Here is a 22778-nt window from a genome sequence, read left to right on the forward strand (position 1 = left end):
GTTTTTTAGTAGTGTTTGAGAAGAATCGTTCATAATTTTGTGCCTAATTTTTCTTTTTGAATAGCTCTTTTTTTTAAAAAAATCTTGAGGAAAAAGAAGTAGAGAGAAAACTGAAAAATATTGAAAGACATTTATCTGTTTGTTTGTATAAAAAAATAAAAACCAAAATGATAAGTTTTTGAATAGTTAGAGGATTAAAATCGGTAAGTGTATAGTTAAAGAAATTTTTTACCTTAGATCTATTTATGACCTTTTCTCATCATTCATAGATCAGAAAAACTATTGAAAGACGTTGAACTAAAAACAATCACATTGAATGACGTTGAACTAAAAACAATCACCATTATGATCTTGACAGAATGTGCTGTGGCTATTCTAATACACTAGTACAGTAGAAGAAAAAGAAAATTCAGCTGTTTCCTTTTCAGTCCAAATCAGCCATAAATAAGGCAACATTTCTGTCTAGTTCTTGAATATAAGACAAAAAAGAGCAAGCTGCTGTGGTATATGCCATCTTTGCTTAGGGTCTTTGTGAATGGAGATGACGAAATCCAGCAAAATTTTAGTTATGATCTTTCAAGTACAACAATAACCCATCCAGCAGGCCTTGATAGATATACTGCCAATAAAATGAAGCTGGTGAATACCTGCCAGATCCAAATCTCTGCCGTTCAAAACTGATACAACTAAGAACTAATTGCTCTTCTTTTCTAGATTTGCTGCTACACGACGTTGCCTTTGCTTCCAGGCAGGCATCTTACCAGGGAAAGCCCACCTCAATAACCTTTCCCAGGCATAGCAAACCAAAAATGTCAGGAATGCCCAAGCCAGCAGCTTATCTCTCAAGCCTCTAGGCATAGGAACTAACTTCAACCAGTCATTTAAGTCCCTAAATAAATCAGAGGTGATAACTGTAAAGAAGCCCATTGCAGCCAAAAGTGCGTATAAGAATGGTTTGTTTTCAGGTATGCTCTGGTTGAAAGGGTGGCCCATGTAATTCACAGCAAAGGTTGCCACCTGTAGCATCAACCCTACCATGTATGAAACAGTATTGACAAGATTTGGATGAAACTCGGAGTCCGGCTCAATGCATTCTTCCGGCATGTACTTGCTAGCCTCGTTAACAGAAGAAATTAAGAAAAGTAGGTGAATGGCAAATTGTCCCAGGAGAGAGAGGAAGACATAGGCGCAGAAAATATTAGGATGAGGTCGCTCAGCTGAGAGTGTCGGCATGGGCCGAGCATGTGAGATAAACAGAAAGAAGGCTGCAGTGAAAACTCCACTGATTGTAGCTTGAATATCACCTAACTTGACACCATCTAAGTACATTACACTCAGGACATAGGCAGTAGCAAGGCAGTTAAGTCCAAGTATCTTAAACATCTGCAGGGTGGTGACTAGGGTACTACGACCTTGACGGATGATGTCAGTGGTAGGGCAGACTGAAGCGTGCTTTGCAGTGAATGGCGATGCCATTGAGGCATCCCCAAGTTTCACAATCGGTGCCTGACCATCACCTCCTCCCTCATTAAGCTCATCCATAAGTTTCTTGAGCTTCTGCCGCTGCATCTCTGCAGCTGTGAGATTGCGATTACCAGCTTGGCTGCTGCTGGTAGCTTTACTTTTTGAAGTGCCTTCTCCATTTTCTGTAGCAGGTTTAAGTTTCTTAGACTTGGCAGGTTTTGCGGTATCATTTTTAGACGATCCATCAGATGACTTTTCCCCTTTAGGAGGAGGCATTGCATTAAGTAGAGCTACTCCCACATGTGCCTGAAAGAAGCAAATCCCATTAGTCTCAAAATATCGGAAAAGGGCTGTCAACCAAAAGAAAATTACAGGACGGAAGAAGCATAACACGCAGGACAGCAAAACCAGAAAGAAAGCAGGCCAAACAGCAATGCCTCAAAAAAGTGCAATAAATGGCATCTCCATCTCAGTACACGCACAATAAACTAACCCGCTTAAGTTGTACTTGAACCCCTTCAAATAACATGCAAGGGACAGTGAGGGGAAAGAGGGGTGGATAGGAAGGAGAGCTCAGAGCATAGATAGTACTTGCTCCCACAAAATGCCACATCATTACAAAGATACTAACGGCAATAAACTGATAAACTACACATGATCAACCAACTATTAGTTATGTAAAACGAGGCCGCTCAGCTATGACAGATCACTGCTATTACTACATGGGCAGAGGACTTGTAATTTTTCTAGATGTACTCGTGTCAAACAAGTGGCACTCAGTCTGGGTAATGTAGATTTTTCCAAGGACACAAAAGCTTGCTGAAAAGATTGGATGTACCCCTAAAGGATAGTTACCCATGCGATACAAAGCCCATTACAACAAAAGACCACATAAATGGGGCTATTTCCCTTCTATGGATCAAGGTGCTTAGGTTTCCTCCAATGTTAAATTTTTCTTCTCCAAAAGGTCTCAGAAAGTTGCAGCAACCATTTGAAAATAAATAAATTTGTTGAAATAAAAATGACGCAATACCTGCTTTAGAGCTCCAACATCATTAGTCCCATCACCACACATCAATGTCATTCTTCCCACGGACTTAAAAGTGGTTAATATAAGCTCCTTCTGCTCAGGGGCAACCCTTGCAAATACCTGGGTAAAATGATACCTTTGTCAGGATATTGGGGGGAGAGAGAGAGAGAGAGAGAGAGAGCAGATTCATCACATATTTCCAACCTTTACATAAGGAACAACTTTGGGGACAGCAGATGTCTGCTGCAACATCTCGAAGCAATCGCCTCCGATACAGAGATCGTAAGCTTCTGATAAAGCTCCAACTTCATTTTCACTACAAATGTATGTAACATAAGATTATGAAAGCTGAAAGAGAATATGATTGAGCAATGTTTTGTTTATTGCACAGAAAATCTTAGTAATTCATCTTAATTCTTTTAAGAACTTGGTAGTATGCACTGATGGGTAAAAAATACAATTAGGTCACTTATAAGGTAAGCATGAATTAGTAACCTAGTAAAAATAGTAACTTGCCTGTTATAAATGGTTAAACTACAGTACCACACTGACCATGTACAAAATCTTTACACTTTCAGCTTAATAAGTTGAACGCATTTACATGAAGAATATAACTCAATATATTTACTAATGCATGGAAATTCATTCTTCTATTTTCTTTTAGCTAATTCTTCAATAAAAGGAAAAGCAAAAGAATGTTGAAGAGCAATGATGCAGATTTCCCAATCTTGTTAGTACGACAACAAAGAATATAAAGCAATTGTGGACAGCTGTTAACCGGCAAAATCAGTAACAAGGCAAACTGTATAAAAGCAGAGTTCAATACTGCATCAAACAGTCAGTTCATACCTGTAGCTGACTGTCTCTGTCTCATCGGGAGAAACCCAAGCATACCCTTCCTTGTTCTTCGCACGTCCCAGAATCAGAGCTGGTTTTGAGATAATGTGGACTTGTTGAGCCACGTGGCAAGCTGTCAAAGCTTGATCCCCAGTAATCATGACCTATTAAACCATGGTTATAGATAAGTACTGGGAGCTTCAAAGTGGTAAGACTACATATCTAAATAAAACAAATTGCTGTAATATATCTTTTTGCAATACTTCAAACCTTATTCCGGAGCTATGATGTTTTATGAATAACTCAAGGAAATCTGAGCTAACTGAGACATCTGCATCATGGTTTATCTCTTTTAACGTGAATTGTTCTTGTCACACATGCTCTCCATTTACTAACAGTGGCAGTGTTTAATTTCCCATAGATACCCGATGAGACTCCTTCCATCCCTATTTATATGAAACTGTTTCCTTTTGGGAACGTTTCAAAAGATCAATTTTTTTTTTTTTGCATTTTTAAACAACTTCACAACCTTTAAGAAATCAAAATATTGAGTTGTTCTAACTTTTTATTTTGATGTGATGGTTTCTCTATCAAACTAATTTTCAACCATTTAATATTTTCTTCCACTATCAGTAGTATAATATTAAAATCAAATTAATGTTAAGACAAAACGCCATTATATAAAATGGAACAAAAAGAGTAATATCTTAGTTTTGCCTCATTCTTATAATTCAAGTAGAAATCATGATCATAACAAACCCCTTATCTTAACTATAATTACAATAAAGTAGGTGCATCCCCTAAATACTCGCATAAACAAAAACATCCTAAACTTTTTAGAACTTAACTTTCACCCTAACACCTCCTCCTGTTCCGTCAAAAGTGAAGGCCACGCAGTTGGCACAACACGGGGGGATGGAGAATCCAATACTTGCAGCATTATTCATTGAGAGCAATACGTTTCCTCACACTTTCATTGTTTACCCTACTCTAAAGTTTTCAATCTGCAAATCGAAGCTAAAAGAGCTTTGTCGCCATGACGCGTGATATTTGCCAGAGTACATGATGACGATAGACTACCATGATACAGTGCTCATTTTACAGCCATTGTTACTGTCAACAGAGTAAAGATCTTCGGCAGAAAGCCCGAAAATCACTGCATGTCAGCTTAAGACTGTTTTATTGCCCCAAACCCATTGTTCTCCCATTACTCCCATCCCCAAGAAGACCAAGCTTCTCTTACTTCAATTGCAACATTCCCCACTATTTATTCCTCTTATGGTTAGTTGCTCACTTATTGGAAAACAAGGATTTTGAAGTGTGAAAATAGTCTTAGGTTATGTTTACAATCGCAACCAATTTGTATTTTTATTCCTTGTTTCATCAAAGGCTAAAACGGCGCCGTCTCAAAAACCATTTTAAGTTAGACATCAGGAATTTTGAGAAATGGAGTTCTTTCACTCCGTGAAGAAATAGGTACAGGGAGAACCTTGCAAGTTTTGCAGGGAAGAAAGTTGCATCAGTTTCTGCAATTTCTAAAATGGCTATCAGCAAGAGAAGAAGAGTCACAAAGCCACTTGAGGACGTATCAGTTCTACCCAACTTCAATGAAGCCTACTTGTTCATGGAAATGCCTTTCCTCTTGTTGTTGTTTTCCTTTTCCCTTTTTTGTTGGGTTATCTCTATGTAGCCAAAGTAGAAGAGAAGAAAATGACATTTTTACTGGTGCTTCAATGCGGAGGGGCCTGCAAATGTTTCTGCCAATAGTCTAGGAAATTTTTGACGAAAAATGAAGAGGAATTGGTTTCTAGGAAGCGTTAGTTTTGCACAAGAGTTTTTTATGTTTTGGTAAGTCTTGGGATGTTTCTTTCAAGATGAGTATTCGAAGGGTGTAATTGAATTTATGACAAAACATAGGGGCTGATTTGGTGTTAAAAATTCAACTACATTAGGATAATAAACCATCTTAGACAAAATAAACAAATATGAAAGACCTAAGGAGCCTTTACATCTAATCACTTAACCCAAAATACCTATATGCAACAATGGGGAGCTAATAATGTCTTCTCTCTACCTTGCAGTCTTTGATGGAAATTAATTCCCAAAATATTCTAGAACCATTTCAATCAATGGTTCGGAAGCCTCCTATATGACCTCTGGCACGTTATCACACTTAGATCGTCATTGTTGCCACAGGTTTCATTAAATGGAAGATGGCACTCCTAGGTTTAAACAAGCCAAATTCGGTGTTACTACTTACTATTCAAAGAGTCAACTCAGGAGAAGATTGATGGTCCTCTAGGTCTTTGTAACTGCTTCCCTGCCTAAGCAAACTTCTGCGAAGTGACTCCATCGGAGGCTTCAAAGATAATATACCAAATACAAATTGCTCGACTAGGACAACAAGGACCATGAATATAATTTCCGCAATTTAAGTTTCGGTTAAGCTTCATGAAGCTTTACGTAATTAGTTAAGGCCTACTAACTAAAAATAACGTTACCACATGTTCAGCATAGTACAAATCAGTTAGTGGCTGAGAACACAAGAAAGCAAGGAAATGAAAAAATCATCCAAACCACACCTACCAAGTCATGAGATGATTGCTTTAATTCAGTCAAGACAGTGGCTGAGTCTCCTCTGATGGGGCAATTGAACACCTAATATATCATCCGTATTACCAAACATGTCAAAGAGGCTGCACAATTTCCCTGGAATGAACATCACCATTATAGCACAAAAGGAAAATTGAGCTTTTACCGCAAAACCAGCAAAAGTAAGTCCACTTTCCACCATATCTCTCTCCAGGCTTCTGGCTTCACTAACCTTCACCAAGTTGAGAATGGAGAAAACTTCAAAAAAATTGGAAGTGTAATAGCAGAAAGAAGGTTGAAAGCTGGATACCATGTAATAAGAAAACAAGTGACAGGTAACAGATGGTTCGAAGGCTTCTGGCTTCACTAACCTTCACCAAGTTGAGAATGGAGAAAACTTCAAAAAAATTGGAAGTGTAATAGCAGAAAGAAGGTTGAAAGCTGGATACCATGTAATAAGAAAACAAGTGACAGGTAACAGATAGAGAGAGAGAGAGAGAGAGAGAGAGAGAGCTACTGTGAGGAACATTTCCAGCTCACAACAAGATTGGAGCATCATCACTAACTATGATTTGGTGCAGCATCCAGTTAGATAATTGAAATATATAATTCTAAGCCATGTATATATATTACTATTTAAAATGTAATTCGTAGTTATCTTTTTCCCTTGGGAAGTACATTTATTAGCAAATTTTGCTAATCCATTCTTAGAACTTTACCAAAGTATAATTAAAACATTTTGACCCCAGATTCAGAAAATTAGATACGTAAGGCTCCCGTTTAGAAATAATAACGGTTAGAAAATACAGTACCTCTTAGAGTGGCCCTTGAAGGAATATTTAATTACTCCCTCCATCCCAATTTATGTGATGGTGTTTGACTAGGCAATGAGTTTAAGAATTAAAGGAAGACTTTTGAAACTTGTGGTCTAAAATAAGTCATAGGTGTGGTTATAAATCATCTCATTAACAACAACAACAACCCAGTGAAACCCCACAAAGTGGGGTCTGGGGAGGGTAGTGTACACAGACCTTACCCCTACCTTGGGAGGTAGAGAGGTTGTTTCTGGTAAACCTCGGCACAAGGACAGGCAAATCATCTCATTAAGGATAAAATAAGTATTTTAAAGTTAAATTGTTACTAAATATGAAAATTGTCATTCTTTTTAGCACTGACTAAAAAGGAACGAGTGTCACGTAAATTGGGACAGAGGGAGTACATAGAACCTGAGTCTTAAACAATATCTTAGACAACAAATGATAGATATTTAGTAGAAAACAATATGAACTTGGGCACCATAATATATGTACAATAGTTTGTGTTCTTCATTATATGTTTACAAATAGTAAGAAGCATTAATAATCTTTGGGAACAAATACAAGATATATAACGCATTCGACAATTACGAATTTCAAAAAATAGAATTATGAATTGATGTCAGACCCAACCTCATAATTGAAAAAAGAAGACGACATTATCCCAAAGCATTAAATCATAGGATCATAGCAACGACTCCCATCTTAATCAAACAACTTTTAGTAAATAAAAATAAGCCCAAATAGTCTTACTAAATAGCATTTAACCCCAAGTATATCCAATTTGACCTCAGATGTATCCAATTTTCAGATACTTGTATCCCAAAATAAGGACATGCTCGTATCCAGAAAAATAAAAAAATGATGCACTTTTAGATATTGCACAGGTATCGTAACCAAAGCATATCCCTGCCATATCGTACAGATATCGTGCTTGGGAGTTGGGACCAAAACACAGTATAAGGTCTGGTACCATGCTTCATAGGCTGACAGTTTCCGTTACACCTTAAACCCATGAATACCTTTTTGTCATAATGTGTTACTAAACAAATAGTCATCCCTGCTCCCTTTGCCATATGTGTGGTTGATAAGAAAATAGAGCCATCTGTGCTCCCTCAACTCAGTTCCTTTAGCATTTCATCCATCCTCATTGAATGATAGTAGGAAAAAAATACGCATGCACAGCACTAGGAGGCAGTTTAGAGGAAATATTTGCCATGGAGGGGTTCTTACTGTCATATCTGGCAGAGACTTGAAAGCCAGAGCCAATACGCGTGATCCTTGACGGGTGTATTTCTTGTAGGTCGGTACATAGTATGGTGGTACATCAATGAGTCTTTCCTGTATTGTCTCCGGTGCACCCTGGAAACATTTTTAGCAGAAGAGATTGATTTAATAGCAAGTAGGAAATTAAACAATTAAATGTACAATGGAAACCAAAAAATGTTCTTTAGTGAAACAACTCCTTTGTACTTGAGGAGCGAACTGGAGCATCATTCCCCAATGCATATACTTCTTATTTATATTTGCATAATATTGACATGAGGTGAGTTTAAATGGAAGTATTAGCGTCTATAATGTGAGGATTCATCATGAAATCGGCTAGTTTTTATTTGTATTTGCATAATATTGACATGAGATGAGTTTAAATGGAGTAATATGGTCAGTGAAGATTCATATAGCCGACCCAAACTTATTCGCCATTGAAATTGTGGTGTTGTTGACAAGCAACAATTGGTGAGTGGTGACCACCTTCAAGTAGTACTTTCTTAACCTTTCATGTACCAGTCACCAATAATGATTCTATATGCTTTGAACTCTTTAACGGAATTCAAAGGGAGAATTTAATAGGGTTCATATCGATATGCCAGCCAAATATCCGTATTTCCTTACCCACTTTTGTAATTCAATTACATGCGGTACTTAGTTACTAGCAGCAATTTTAAAAGTCATCATCTCGCTGCATAAAGTGATAAAGCGATGTGAAGCGAAGAGCAGAGTTATCGCTTCATGAGTGAAGCCATACACTTCAAATAAGTGTGCACTTGAAACAATGATGCACAAACTAATTCAGACGAGGAGTGATTTGAATCTCAACTTTGAGAAGTCAGACTAATATCGACATTATTGTATATTTGAAGCTGATATTAGTTATCACAAAGGCGATTTGATTATTATAGCACTAAATTCATATATGTTGGTATTGTTTATTTGTCCGCAAGTCGTATTCAAAGAAGCATGCGCTTCACTTCAAATCCCATGGATCTTGTCACTTGTTTGCGCTTTTCGCCTTAAACCAACTAGTTGTTAGATCACCAAATCTTCTACTAAACGTCCACAAGATATTGTACTCATTCTTTCAAGGTTGCATCCTTGATCTATCTCAATTTTCAACCCTTTATGCTATGAATGACCTTTGCCTTTTTATTTCTGTCAAATTTCTCAATGTTTTACCTCTAGTTCTAATCATGATGTTTTTCCATCTTCAACAGTTGGCCAGATCCTCCGATGCTAGTCTAAGGATAATGCAAATTCACCAAAGAATATGTCTATCATAATTTTGCTGACAAAGCTCCACTTTTGTTTGATCAACTCAATCCGGTGCGAGTTCTCATCCCTCTGATCCACTATAACAAAGGTCTTATGTTGGGAAAGCATCATTGTTCTTCTCTCGATCATTTGAATCAATTTCCCCTTCCAGGTCAAACTTTTTAAGGAAATTTGCTTTATCAAAAAACAAAAAGGTTACTAGAAAATCCATCCCGAAACATCACTCTCTCAAGAAGAAAACTGTCTGGTTATGGTCGTATGGATTGGGTCTGAACTGCCAGAGAGTTAACTAAGTAGAGAGGAGGGATGCTTTCGGTTTTTGTACATAGGTCTTCCTATAATTAACTTCTCATCAATTGGGCTTCAGTTAATACAGAATTTCCCAGAAACAAATACACTTTCTTCAGATTGAGTAATATAATTTCAATAGTTTCTCTTATCCTTTTCTCCTAGTCTTCAGATTTGGTGACTATCTTCCAGCCCGAACAGGGCATAATCATATAATCATATTTTTCAGCCTCTTGATCCTTGAACTATACATATGATGACCTATCATAAAGCCTGCTAAGCAAAGAGTTCTATGAGTATTTCAGGCACATATCTGCAATAAGTTGTATCCAAGAAGGCAACATAATTACTACATCAACTCTGGGAAATGCCCATAACATTGGGCTAAGTGAGCGCACAAGCACTGGCAGACAGAGGAGAGGCACATTTGATAAGAACATCTACAAAGAGTTTAACAAAACAAGCTCACAGAAAAGCAGCCATTAGGAAATTATTCATTCTTTGTTTACCAATGAAGAAGCCATCCAGTTTATAAACCAGAATGGTTTTAGACGAATCATCTCTTTAAATGAATTGAAAGAAGTAATGAGCAGTATAAAGTATAAGCAAATGGGTAATGTAATAAAAAAAAAAAAAAAAACTAGGAAACAAGCATTTGACAAATTTGAATTAGACTAGAGGTATTTCTAAATCTTATCTGCAATATGCTTGACCTCATTCAACCGTACAAAGCTGGATAGGAAATAACTAGGCATCAAACCTTGACAAAAGCGAAAAATTGCTCCTGAAGACGAACAACTACAGCCATTCTTTTCAAGTGAGATGCAAAATGGTGTCGTTGCACAATTTGAACAGCATCACCTCCACCTCTGCAGTGTCCGATATTAAGAAAGGGTAAAAAACCAAATATTAACAAGAACAAGAGGGTAAAAAAATGAATATTAACAAGAACAAGATTGACAACCTTTCTTTTTAAGAAAAAAGGGATAAACAACTGTTTTTCTTTTAAACGAAGTTCAAGGAGGAACAACATCTAAAAACAGATCCATTGCACATACAAAATAAGCATAGTATAATTTTCTATTCAGCCATTTTTTTTGAGAATGAAATATTTTTTTTTTTAGAATGATTCTATTCAGCCATTTTTATCAAAATTATCTTTCCGCGTTATTCAAACTGTGTTTAATGATTACGGAATGAAAAACACAACACTGAATCCAATAAAGACACTTGAGGGCACTTTCAACAAATAACGATGATGAGGAATAGTGGCAATCAAATTATTAAGTTCATTACTGTCAGTCAAAGAATTTAAATAAATAAGGGACAACCTGAAGAGACGATGAAAAGCAATAAATGAGCCAATCCACAACAACTTATGGTCATAAGAAGTTATCAATCTAGCTGAACTGATTCTAAAAATAACACAACAATTTAAGTCTTCTATATCACAAACAAAAGGTGAACAGAATTGAAGCTAGAATTATTTGTTGAAAATTTGATGAAAATGAACTTTTGAATGGATTTGGTTCCAATACAGGAAAGGGACATTTACTTCTTGGAAGTTATGGCTATCTCAAAATTGTGAAAACAAAAGAGCTATTAGGAACTAATAGAGGTACTGTACTAAAAACTACTAGGCAATGGAAGTTGGTTTCTCATCCTGTTTGGCGAAGCTTCCAAAATCAACTTATTTTGTAAAGTGCTTTTCACAGAAATGCCCTTTAAAAAAATACTTTTGGAGAGTAACAGTTGTTATTTGGCTAACCAATGTGAAAATCCCTTTTGCCAATATTAGGAAGAAATTTACGCTTGCCCAAGATCCAAAAGTGCTTCCGGGGAAAAGCTACATTTTTTAGCTTCCGAAAAACAGCTTTTGTTGCTACTCAAAAGCACTTATTTTTCTCCTAAAAGCTTGGCCAATCACCTCAACTCTCTATAAGAAGCACTACTAAAAAAAAACATAAGCACTTTAAACTTCCCAGTAGCTTAACCAAACAGGCCATATATCTTTTGTCATGGAACATAAAAAACAATAGAAAAAATCAACCAAACTCATTCACCTTCTGCCAAAATAAGTCAGTTATTAACTCAAATAAGACTTGCGTAATAGTTTATACCTTTACATAAGAACGTTTAACTTGGAAAATCAAATGCAAACAGAGGTACAAATGGACAAGCAAAGAAAGATGAGATGCAAGGAAAGGAATAACTGCAGAACTACAAGGCTTTTAATTATATATTTTAAACTTCTTCATCAAAAAAACAGAAGATTATTTAAAGCAGTGGAGGCAAAACTACTCTTTTTTAATAGAATAGGAAAATGAATCCCGGGCAAAGCTTACTTTTTTGGCATGGCTTTTTCATCTGATTTGTATGTCCAATCAATCCCTTTAAGCGCAGCCTTCTCAAGAGGATCGCCCACCTACAAGAAAACAGGATGTTGGCAACGGAGGAAGGCATAAAAATTTCAATGGGAAGGCTTAAAACCACAGTTCTAGCAAGAAATAAGGTAGCTTGCTTATCTGGTGCTGCAACCATACAAGCAAGTAGCAACAAGTGATAGACGCAACAGCAATGGTCATCAAAATGAGGATGTTTTTTAATGCAAATGTTGAGGGCATTAACACCAAATAACCACAGCACCAAACAAATGAAAAATTATTTTATTTTTTCCTTCCTTTTGATAAGTTGACATAACTGCATTAAAACTTATGGGAAATGAGCAAGTTATATACATTAGTGAATACGGTATATAAAGAAAGCAATGCAAAAAAGAGGATCCAATTATTCATTTTTAATAGGTAAATAAGACCTTATTATATCTGAACACCGAGTACTTATCACAAAAAAAAAACAAGTCAATGTCTTAAGAAATACTATTCCGTGAGCTAAATTCTCAGTTAAATACCCAACATTTTAAGAAAGGTCAATCCAAAGAAGAGTCCAGTAAAATTAATTGAGAAAACCTCATTAAATGGCTAATATAAAGTACATGAAAAGAGGTCGGCACTAATAGTGGTCTATGGATTTTTTCTTTCTTGTCTATGGATGTTTTAGTGACTATTATATCAGAGCACATGATATACAACATACGCGAACATCCATATGACATGTAGGTTAGACCCCAATTGGCGGCTCTTCACCAACAAAAAGGAAGTTGTGAAGAAACAAATCAATGTCGTTCTTATTTTGTTTTTAAAAAAAATATATAGTATGAGTTCCAGGACAAAACTATGAGGCGAAATTAGTTACCAGCTTATTGTCCACAAAAACCAAAGAATGACAAGAAGCAAGAATTTCCAGAGTACGAGCTGGAACTGTAGTCATTTCTTTTTCTAAGTCCTCGCTGTCAGTCAATCCACCAACCCCCGAGAACTCCTGAAGTTGGAACACCAAAGAAATGAAAATGTAAAAGGCTCAGCAACTAAGGTAGAAGAGTAGAGTTTTTTTTTTTTTTTTGATCGGGTAAATGTATTTATGGTAGCGTAGAGTACATGACTGTCATACCATGTCATCGGATGTTAAGGTCCCAGTCTTATCGAAACAACATATATCAACCTGCAGAGAAGGAAACGGGAAAAGTAAAAACCAAAACACAGAAGAAAATTTAGTGTCTTTAATCCAAAGAGCATATTGGAAAAAACACCGATACACTGAAAAAATTAAATGCTGCTAGTGGATTTTGAAGTGCTTAAAACACAAACTTGAGGCCAACACCAGAATCTAATATAACAGTAAAGCACCGTGAAAAGAATTTGAGCATCCAACTCAAAACATAAAAGCAATGGGTGGAATGGCCCAGAACATTATATCTCTGGAAACCTTGCTCAGCCAGTGAGGGACAAGTGTATTCTCTAATGTCCTTCCCCATGAGTAACCTGATTATAGAGTATTTGTGTACTGAAGACCTTTTGCATAATTTTGTCTTTTTTAAGAAGACTGAAGAGTTGACTAGATGTAGAGAGAGATTAGCCTCAATAGGCTGAAGAATGGCCCCGAAGCAAGAGAGTGCAGGCTCGATACGCTGAAAAGTGGGCCTAGAGTTGTTTGTGCGAGGGAGAGAGACACGATTCAACAAACTAAGGAGTGGACCTGGAGCAGAGTCAGCGGCTCGATGGGCTAAATTGAAAGAAAATGAGAGAAGCTCAGCGCAGCTCGACAAGCTGGGTTGAGACAGAGAAGCCAAAAAGCAATACAACAGGCAGAGAGAAGAAAGTTAAAAAAATAGGCTTACCAAAATTTGGCTTTGATACCATGTAAAAGAAAACTTGAACCGCATACTTATGTGAAGCACATGGCTTCGCCCATGAACCATGGTTTTAATGACACCGTTCATGATATTATCCAACCCATAGGGACCTTAAAACTCCATCCTTAACTTTTATTTTTATTTTTTTAATGAAAAGGTAAATACTCCACCCTTGATTTTTCCCTTGCAAAGGTTGGTCTAACAGTACCCTAACCATGTTAAATGACCATAATCTAAAAGCAAGTGTTCTCTGGACTTGCTTTAAGTTGTGAACCACAGAACCATCAACTCTTTCCCCAGATGAAATAACCATCAAGAAAATAGAGGAAAGAACACATGCTACCCATCAAGACCCTCAACCTCAAATTACTCCTGCCCAAAAGGTCAAGGATTCAAACACAAGCAAAAATGTCAACTACGAATACTCTTAGGAAGCGAAACTCACCTTTCCAGCAAATGGGATCCGGAAAGGTTCTGTACAGAATATCCCTCGTCGTGCTAGAGCAATTAAAGATGTATTAACAGCTATTGATAACTCCATTGGCAGCTCCGGAGGGATAACTGAAGTAATTATCAATGAGCAACTCAGAAACAGCTTGTATTTACTTCTTGTTGGGTCCTCGAGACCCTGCATTCGAGCACATGCCAAAGAGAAAAAGGATAAGAAATTAGCATTCCATACCAAAACCTCAGTCCACTCCAGCAGCATGGCCAGTTATTTGAGTTACTTTCCACAACTGATTTTTACTTTCCACAACTGATTACAAGAAGACAGCTGAAACTAGACAAACCTAAGCAAATCCAACCAGAGAAACAAGATAATACCTTTTTAAGTACATAGCCTGCTGCTATTATCGCAAAAACGACTAAGAAAAGAATAAAAAGCCCACTTTCCCAGCTGTTAGCAGTAACCTACAAAACGTAATGCAGATGTCATGGTACTTTGAAAATCCAATGACAGTATCATTTTGTAGAAAATGCAAAAAATAATGCTCATCTTGAGAAACCAGCAGAGTATAGAACAGTAGTTACCCTCTCTGTGGAAAATAAAATAGTCCGCATAAGTTTGCCTTGACTTGTTTCAAACCCAGTTCGCAGAACAACAGCCAAACATCCACCATCAGGGGTCTTCATTGGATAGCTCTACGCATGATGACAATAGGAAAAGGAAAGAGTAAATGAATAAATTCTAGAAGCAACTCAACATTAAGAGTTATCAATCATTGACAACCTTATCGGGTGTATGCTGCAAAATTTTGGTTCCACCGAAAAGCACATGGGCTTTATCTCGCCTAGCAGACAATGTCTCCCCAGTTCCTCTACCCATGATTGAAACCTGAATGAATAAAGAGGGAACGATTACAACTAAAAAGGTATACATCCAGCATACAGGAAAGGCTTAGAAGCATGAGCACCACAATTTGCAATAAGAGACAGCTTGACGAACTTAGACACTAATCATTCTGCCATCTCTCACCCATTAAATTCAATAACTGACAGCTTATAAATTTGAAAAGGGCTCAGTGCAGCAATAGCTGGACCTAGCATCGATTTCTAGCCGACACAGAAAGAATTGAACTCCCACAGAAGGATTTCCTACAGAAGCAATGCTCAGTCAAACTCTACAAGTACAATTTTCCCTATTGACTGGGAAAAATGGCTATAAAGACAGCATTGCCCCTCACAATCAATTTATCAAATTAGAGATTATCCCACCCAAGTCCGATTGAAATGTCAAAGTCCCTTAACATGACATGAAAAATACCAAAATCTACCACAGATACCTCTTTGATACCTATAAACAGTAAATATGAGAATAATCATGAATGCCATCTGCAAAAGCAGCTTGCCGCAGCATCTTGTCTAAGAAAACAAAATAGATATAGAGCCTGTTTGGATGGGCTTAAAAAAAAAAAAAAATCAGCTTATAAGCTGCTTTTTTTAAGCTAAGCCAAACGGGCCAACTTATTTTTTTGGGCTTATTTTAAGCACAAAATGGCTTATAAGCTGGCCAGCCAAACACTCAAAAAAGCTGAAAACAGCTTATAAGCTGTTTTCAGCAACTTATAAGCTAAGCCAAACGGACTCATAGTGCAGCTTTATTTACTTGCATACAATCAGCAGCAAACAGAGAACAGAAAAGGAAGATTACCTTCCATTGTGGAGTAGATTCGCCTGTCAGAATAGCTTCATTCACAATAGCAGTTCCAGCTAGCAAAAGCATGTCAGCAGGTACAGACTTGTCTTCTCCATTTTGACCAACAGAGCGCCCGACGGACACAACATCTCCGGGTAACAGTTCAGTCCCAGAGAGCTTCACCCACCTACCATGAACATCTCTTAACACTCAGCATTGAGAATGTGCATACCTATTGATGTTTAAATTGCAGTAAATGTGAAAAACAATATATTTTAGGGAGCAATGCTTGTCTTGACATACTTTCCACAGCGATACACCATCAAAGTCTGGCTGTCAACTCTGACGCGCCTTAATTCAGACAGGGTCTTCAATCGGCTTTTAGCCATTGTTGACTCAAACATAAACAGCATAAACAGGGTGAACAAACTGTAATACCAGTATTCATCTAAGCACCATAAACCCACACAAAAGACCTGCATGGAATGAGCACCTGTTAGAACATGTTGAAAACAAAGTAAAGAATAGAGCAGTGATTGCAGTAGGTAATTATCAAATAGATAAATGATTTCAATCAAAACAAACCTGGAATACAAAGAAAGGCTCCATGACCTGCTCTTTCATTAGTTTCTGAAATGTTGGCTGAGGATATTCAAACCTACATGGTCAGGAAAGCAAGGCACAATCAGTTCATCGAACTTGCATTTGAAATCAACAAGCTGGAAATGTTAATCACATAAAGATATTATTTTGATTATGTACCTAATAAAAGACGGGGAAATACAATTAGGCATCAATTAGAATAAAAGGAAAAGGCTAAAATATGTCATCCAACTATCGGAAATGGCTCATTTATGTCACTATTCTATAGTTTGGCTCATTTATGCCACTCATCAATAGTTTGACTCATTTATACCATCGCCTATTACCAAAATGACTCATCCATGCCCTTTTTCATTAACGCCGGTTTTACAATACCAGATATGACACGTGGCCTCCAATTAGAGGTCTACGTCGTTTAATTAAACCAGCCCAATTTTAAATAACAAATTAATAAAAAATCCGATCCATACACCTTACCCACCCACAACCATAATCTAGTTGGAGGCTACGTGTCATGTATGGTATTGTAAAACCAACTTTAATGAAATATGGCATGGACGAGTCATTTTGATAACAGGTGATGGCATAAATGAGTCAAACTATTGATGAGTGGCATAAATGAGCCAAACTATTGACGAGTGGCATAAATGAGCCATTTTTGATAGTTGGATGGCATATTTGAGCCTTTTCCGTAGAAAAAATAATAGCAACAACTGTTTAAAAGATGCCATTTCGGTCCAATAGTTATTATAACCTCTGTAGTATTGAAGAGTTTATGAGTCTATTGCCTTATTGTAGGACTCCAATAAAATTTACAGCATTGGGACATTTCTTTGCTGAAAAAATTGAACCCCCCCCCCCACCCACCCCTTTTTTTAGGTAAAGGTAACTATGAAAAACCCCTTTAATGCTTACATTTCACCAAACAAAGATAAGATTAGAATAGAAAAGCAAGATTTCAATTCCAAGTATTACTAGATGGTCAGATATCATTAAAAATGAGCAGCAACCATTATGGACAGCAGCACACAGCGGACATTAAAGCAACATCAGGAGTAGGATCATCCACATGCCCCATATAGCAAAGTTAAAGAGACCTCAAATCCGGGAGGGGACAATGGTTTTTTTGTCAGCTTTGAAGAACTGAGTTTTCTGTTTCTTTCATTGTATTTCCTGCCTTTTCTTTCAGAAAAGGATCGATTTGGTTGTGTGTGTGTGTGTGGGGGGGGGGGGGAGCACTGCAGGAGAACCACCTAATGTTATTTTGAAGAATGCTTGACACAGGATATCATAATGGTCTGCCAAGGGAATGCATAAAAAAGAGGTAATACTCACACATTCCGGCCCCATTTCTCAGTTGCAGCAACAACTTTAGCTTCAGTTCCATGGCCAGTATTCTTAAGATAGTATCCAAACGTCTCTTTTGAAGGATAAGGAAGTTTACTGAAAGTTCCTTTCTCCTTTGAATAGATGTACTGTTGCTTCCTGAATTCAAAATAAATCTCCTCCAGACCCTCAGAGGATGAAGAACCAGCCAGCTGCATACACAGAGAAACAGTTTGACACAATCAGGAGATAGAATAAAGAGTTTCCTTCTTTATTTTTCCTTTTTGTCTGTAAAACAGATAAAACAGTTTGAAGCTTCATAATGGCATAAAAAATAGGTCTCCTTTTAATCAAATCTGAACCAAATATACTTAGATTAATAACTCCAACGCTTCAAAGCACCAAGAAACAGCAAACCCGCTAAAAAATGCTTGTCAGTTGTCACACAATGTTAGAGTACAGCATACAGATCTACGCTCCCTGTCACCAAATAACATGAGAGTCAACCTCAAAAAGTTCGTAAAATATATTATGTGAGCCAACCTCATAACTGTAACCTTTTCTACCATTATCAACCTTAGGAACAAATACCAACAGTTAATTTGACCATCACGATAAGGAGGGGCTGTAAATCTACTTCCATGTCTCACTTACTCAACGAATGGAAAAACGAATAATGCAGCCTGTTAAACTTGTTATCAAAAAGGAACAATGCCGCCTGTTAAACTGCTTATAGAAAGGTCCCAAAGAAGATATTTTCGGAAAAGAGAATGGGCCCTAGACAAGTAAGATGTCCTACTCCAACAGATATTATTCTTGGAACACCTTCAACTTTCCATCCTCTTAATCAAAAGAAAAACACAATCTAGTAGACTTTAAGCGAGGTGGTTTAAACTTTTCTACCTTTTTTTTTTTCCCATTACTCGGCGAGTCACCTTCCGATTAGTTAAGATAAAACAACCATAATAAGAAGAAAATACTAAAGATTACATCTAGCAGAAAAAATTAGGATCTGCACCTTTCGAAAGTGAAGAGGCACAACTTCTTTACTTCCAGAGAACTTAGCTGGAGTGATTTTACAATAATCTGCTCGATGTATGTCATCCACCTGTCCAGGAAAAGGATTAAATTAGGTTCAGATTGTCACCCAACTCTCTGCAACATGAACCTCATGTCTTGGGAATCACGATATGTAGTAAACAAATAGCACACTACTTTAACCACAAGTCTTGTAGCCCAGCTAGTATAACCCAAGGTTACAAATTCCCCATCCTCCTCCCTCTTAGTGTACCAGAAAAAAAATTGAGGAAGTCAAGAAGTCTCGTCCCCTTGAGTAGTAACACAATCAACCACAAAACTAGCTGGTCAAGATTCAAATTAACGAAATAGGAGTCTTAAATTTGGTATTAAAGCAACTATCAAATGCTCTATCTATAATTGAAAAGGAAAAGTCTGTTCATAGAGAAGGGAGGAGACAGGGATTACAAATTTTCTTTTGAATGGCATTACTGCTTTGGGGCCATCTCACATCTCATTTTGGAATTCTTAACATATAGGATGACATAAAAAGGAATAATCATAAGCAACAATTTCATATCCTGATTTCCATAATTATGAGATATTTTACTTAAGCCCCAAGCTTTTTATCCCCCTCCTACAAGAATAAAACTGATGAAATTTGGCAATCAAGGGAAAACAGTTGAGCAAACACATGAGTGACTACAGACTCTTCTTTGGCATAATTCTTACCATCACTGAGATATCTGAATGAAGATATAAGAACAAAAGGCACTATTGAATTACGCACGTCATCTTCTTCAGCTTTAATTCTTTTATTTTTCATACAAAAGAGGCTGCAGGAGAAAGGCAGTCTATCCACTTAAAGTGCATACAGATGGTACAAAACCTAAGTATGGGGTGGATCCCACGTCGAGGTCAAAGGAATATTGCCAAAGAATAGTAGCTTAAATATCCAGACATAGAAGTATTACATATGCAGACTAGAACTGGTCCATGTTTCCGCCTCGTATGCAGGCTAGTTTGCTATGTCATATTGTATTTAGGTCAAGTTTCATCCTTAATACATCTACTTGTGAAGCAATTTACTAGAGTTTTAAATGTTCTAGCTAAAGTTGATTCCCACCAACTTTCAAGTTCAACCGGCCAAGTTGCTACACTTATTCACCTGAACCAAAAGAGTAGAGTAATGTGGTAGCAAATCTAGCAAGTGAAACAAAACACTGTAGAAAAAAGAAATGGAGATAGCCAAAATTGTTCCCAATCTCCCACTTCTAACTTCAACAACATGATCTAAGTTAGTCTTTTCCCCATAATCCAGTCACTCCTTCTGTTTTTGCTTAAACAAGTCTTCAACAATATCATTTAACTTAAAAACGGTTCCATTAACATTCCCCAAGTCCCACTGAGCAGTGTGCCACGAATTTTAGTAGCAAAGATTATCTAATAACCAGAAATTTCAAATTGAGACCACCAAAACAACTACTTCTAAGTACTCCCTCTGTCCCAATTTAAGTGTCTTACTTTTCTTTTTAGTCTTGTCCCAAAAAAAGTGTCTCTTTCTACATTTAGTTAGTTTTCCAATTCCAAATAAGACCATAAGATTTAAAAGAACTGCACACACATCTTTAATTTTAATTTAAGACCACGAGATTCAAAAGTCACCCTTTTATTTCATAAACTCCGTGCACAGTCAAACTAGGACATTTAAGGGAGTAAATAAATAAATACTCCCTTAGTCCATTTTTACTTGTCCCCTTAAGTTAAAGGGGCAATAAATAAAATCTCAATTTTACTATATCACCCCTAATTATTATGAAGCATCTACATAATTGAAACCAATCAAAAATACTTTAAAAGCTGTGCAGACACTAAAGTTTCCAACCCAATAACTAATAATAAGGGCAAAATAGGCATGAAATGATAAATAATCTCTTGATTATCCAAACTGGACAAGTAAAAAATAGACATCTATTTTAGTATACTGGACAAGCAAAAATGGTCACAGGGAGTAGTAGTAATGAGTAAATAACAATGCAAACAACCTTGGAATACTGAACAAAACGCTTGAAATCAACGGACCAAACAGTGAAGAGGAAGACGAGGGAATGAAAGGCAACGAGAGCACCGAGAACAATGAAGGCATCGGCAATGTCTAAACTAGGTACTACAGTAATAAACCAGACACCGTAAAGAATAACGAAAGGCCAAACATCCAAACGCCAAGACCAGTGTCTCTTCTTAAGCAAATCAACACTCTCAACCACTTTCCCACCCACTTGGAATCGCGTCATAATGCGCCGATCTTAACCAACCCTTGGAAATTCCGATCTACTTTTATCGACCGAAGATGCTTTATAGACTTTATACACAAAAGGAGAAAGGGAAACGAGGAAAGTGTAAAATTTGTTTGGAAACTTAATAGATGGGAATTGGAATCTTGAAAAGGAAGTAGAGATTTTATTTTAGATTTTTCAATTTTTAAAGTATATATGTTCAAAGAAAATGGAAAAATTGCACCCCCATCAGTAGTACTTTATATACAAATATTTTTTAATTACTTACTCAGCATCTAATAGCCTGTTTGGCTTTTTTTTCCCAAAAATAAGGTGTTTGGCCAAACATAAGTGATTTTGAGAAGAAGCAGAAGCAGTTTTTCAGAAGCTAAAAAAATAGTTTTAGCCCAAAAGTATTTTGAGAAAATATACTTAAAAGCACTTTTTAAAAGTTTGGTCAAATGTTAATTGTTGCTCAAAAGTGTTTTTTAAATTAATTAGCCAAACACAAACTACTTTTCGCCAATAGTACTTTTTTGAAAAGTACTTTTCAAAATAAGTTAATTTTAGAAGTTTGACCAAACAAGCTATAAGTAAGTAATATATTTATTTTACAAAAAAAATTTGAAAAACATTTTTCTTCATATCAAACACATTCTTAGTCTTGATAAATTCAATTAAATAGATTTTTGTTGTAAATGGATGTCAACCAAGTAAACTTGGATGGCAAGAAAACTTAGCCACCAAAGCAGTTCCATTTTCCTCCTATAAATAGGAGTTCATTTGCAGAATGTTACATAGACAATGAAATCTCTCTTAAGTTAAAGGTTGAATAATATCAGTCTCTTTCTATATAATTATCTTTGGTGTATTTACTTTATAGCCTTTATTTTATAGTACGTTATTAGCACGAGACTCTTCCATCTCAAGCAAATACTTTGAAAGCCTCGAAGGTATTGACTTTCTTTTTCTTAATTAATGGCAAATCTTTCTAAACGTGAATTTGTTGCCTTGGATATATCTGGCAAAAGCTACCTGTCTCGGGTTCTTGATGCCGAAATTCATCTTGATGCGATGGACCTAGCAGACACCATCAAAGATAAAAATCAGGCATCGAATCAAGATCGTGCCAAGGCAATAATATTCCTCCGCCATCACCTTGATGAGAGCTTGAAACTGGAGTATCTCACTATTAAATATCATTTTATATTGTGGAATAATTTGAAAGATAGATATGACCATCTGAAGATGGTAGGCTACAAGATTTTAAATCTATTTGTGAGTATAAATTTGCCATGTTTAGAATTATTTCTCAGTTGAAATTATGTCGTGAAAATATCACTGATCATGATATGATGGAGCAAACATTCTCCACTTTCCATGCCTCGAGTATGCTTCTGCAGCAGCAATATCGAGAAATGAGGTTCAAGAAATATTTTGAACTAATTTCACATCTTCTAGTGGCTGAACAACATAATGAACTATTAATGAAAAAATCATGAAAATCGACCTATTGGTACTGTCTCATTTCCTGAAGTGAATAAGGCAAACTTTCACCATTCTAGGCGTGGAAAAGGTCGTGGCCCCAGTC

At 36.7% G+C, this 22778-nt stretch overlaps 1 protein-coding gene across 2 annotated transcripts; it reads right to left on the reverse strand.

Annotated features, from left to right (window-relative positions):
• Positions 1-322: 322 nt before the first annotated feature.
• On the reverse strand, positions 323-21314 carry LOC132030173 (probable manganese-transporting ATPase PDR2). Of its 2 annotated transcripts, XM_059419696.1 has the most exons (21): positions 20957-21314; positions 18913-19002; positions 17904-18106; positions 16551-16623; positions 16269-16441; positions 15981-16152; positions 15060-15164; positions 14861-14971; positions 14654-14740; positions 14274-14456; positions 13087-13137; positions 12832-12957; positions 11922-12001; positions 10337-10445; positions 7972-8100; positions 6090-6155; positions 5918-5989; positions 3344-3495; positions 2699-2810; positions 2498-2614; positions 323-1770 (listed from the first exon to the last, which is right to left on the reverse strand). In XM_059419696.1, exons 1-21 carry the CDS (start codon positions 21203-21205, stop codon positions 694-696), a joined length of 3537 nt encoding a protein of 1178 aa, XP_059275679.1. In that variant the 5' UTR covers positions 21206-21314; the 3' UTR covers positions 323-693. The 2 variants fall into 2 exon arrangements, with proteins under 2 accessions (XP_059275679.1, XP_059275680.1); XM_059419697.1 differs by lacking the exon at positions 17904-18106 and having other exon boundaries at positions 20957-21198.
• Positions 21315-22778: the final 1464 nt, after the last annotated feature.

This window comes from Lycium ferocissimum, chromosome 9 (assembly GCF_029784015.1).
Source record: "Lycium ferocissimum isolate CSIRO_LF1 chromosome 9, AGI_CSIRO_Lferr_CH_V1, whole genome shotgun sequence".
NCBI lineage: Eukaryota > Viridiplantae > Streptophyta > Magnoliopsida > Solanales > Solanaceae > Lycium > Lycium ferocissimum.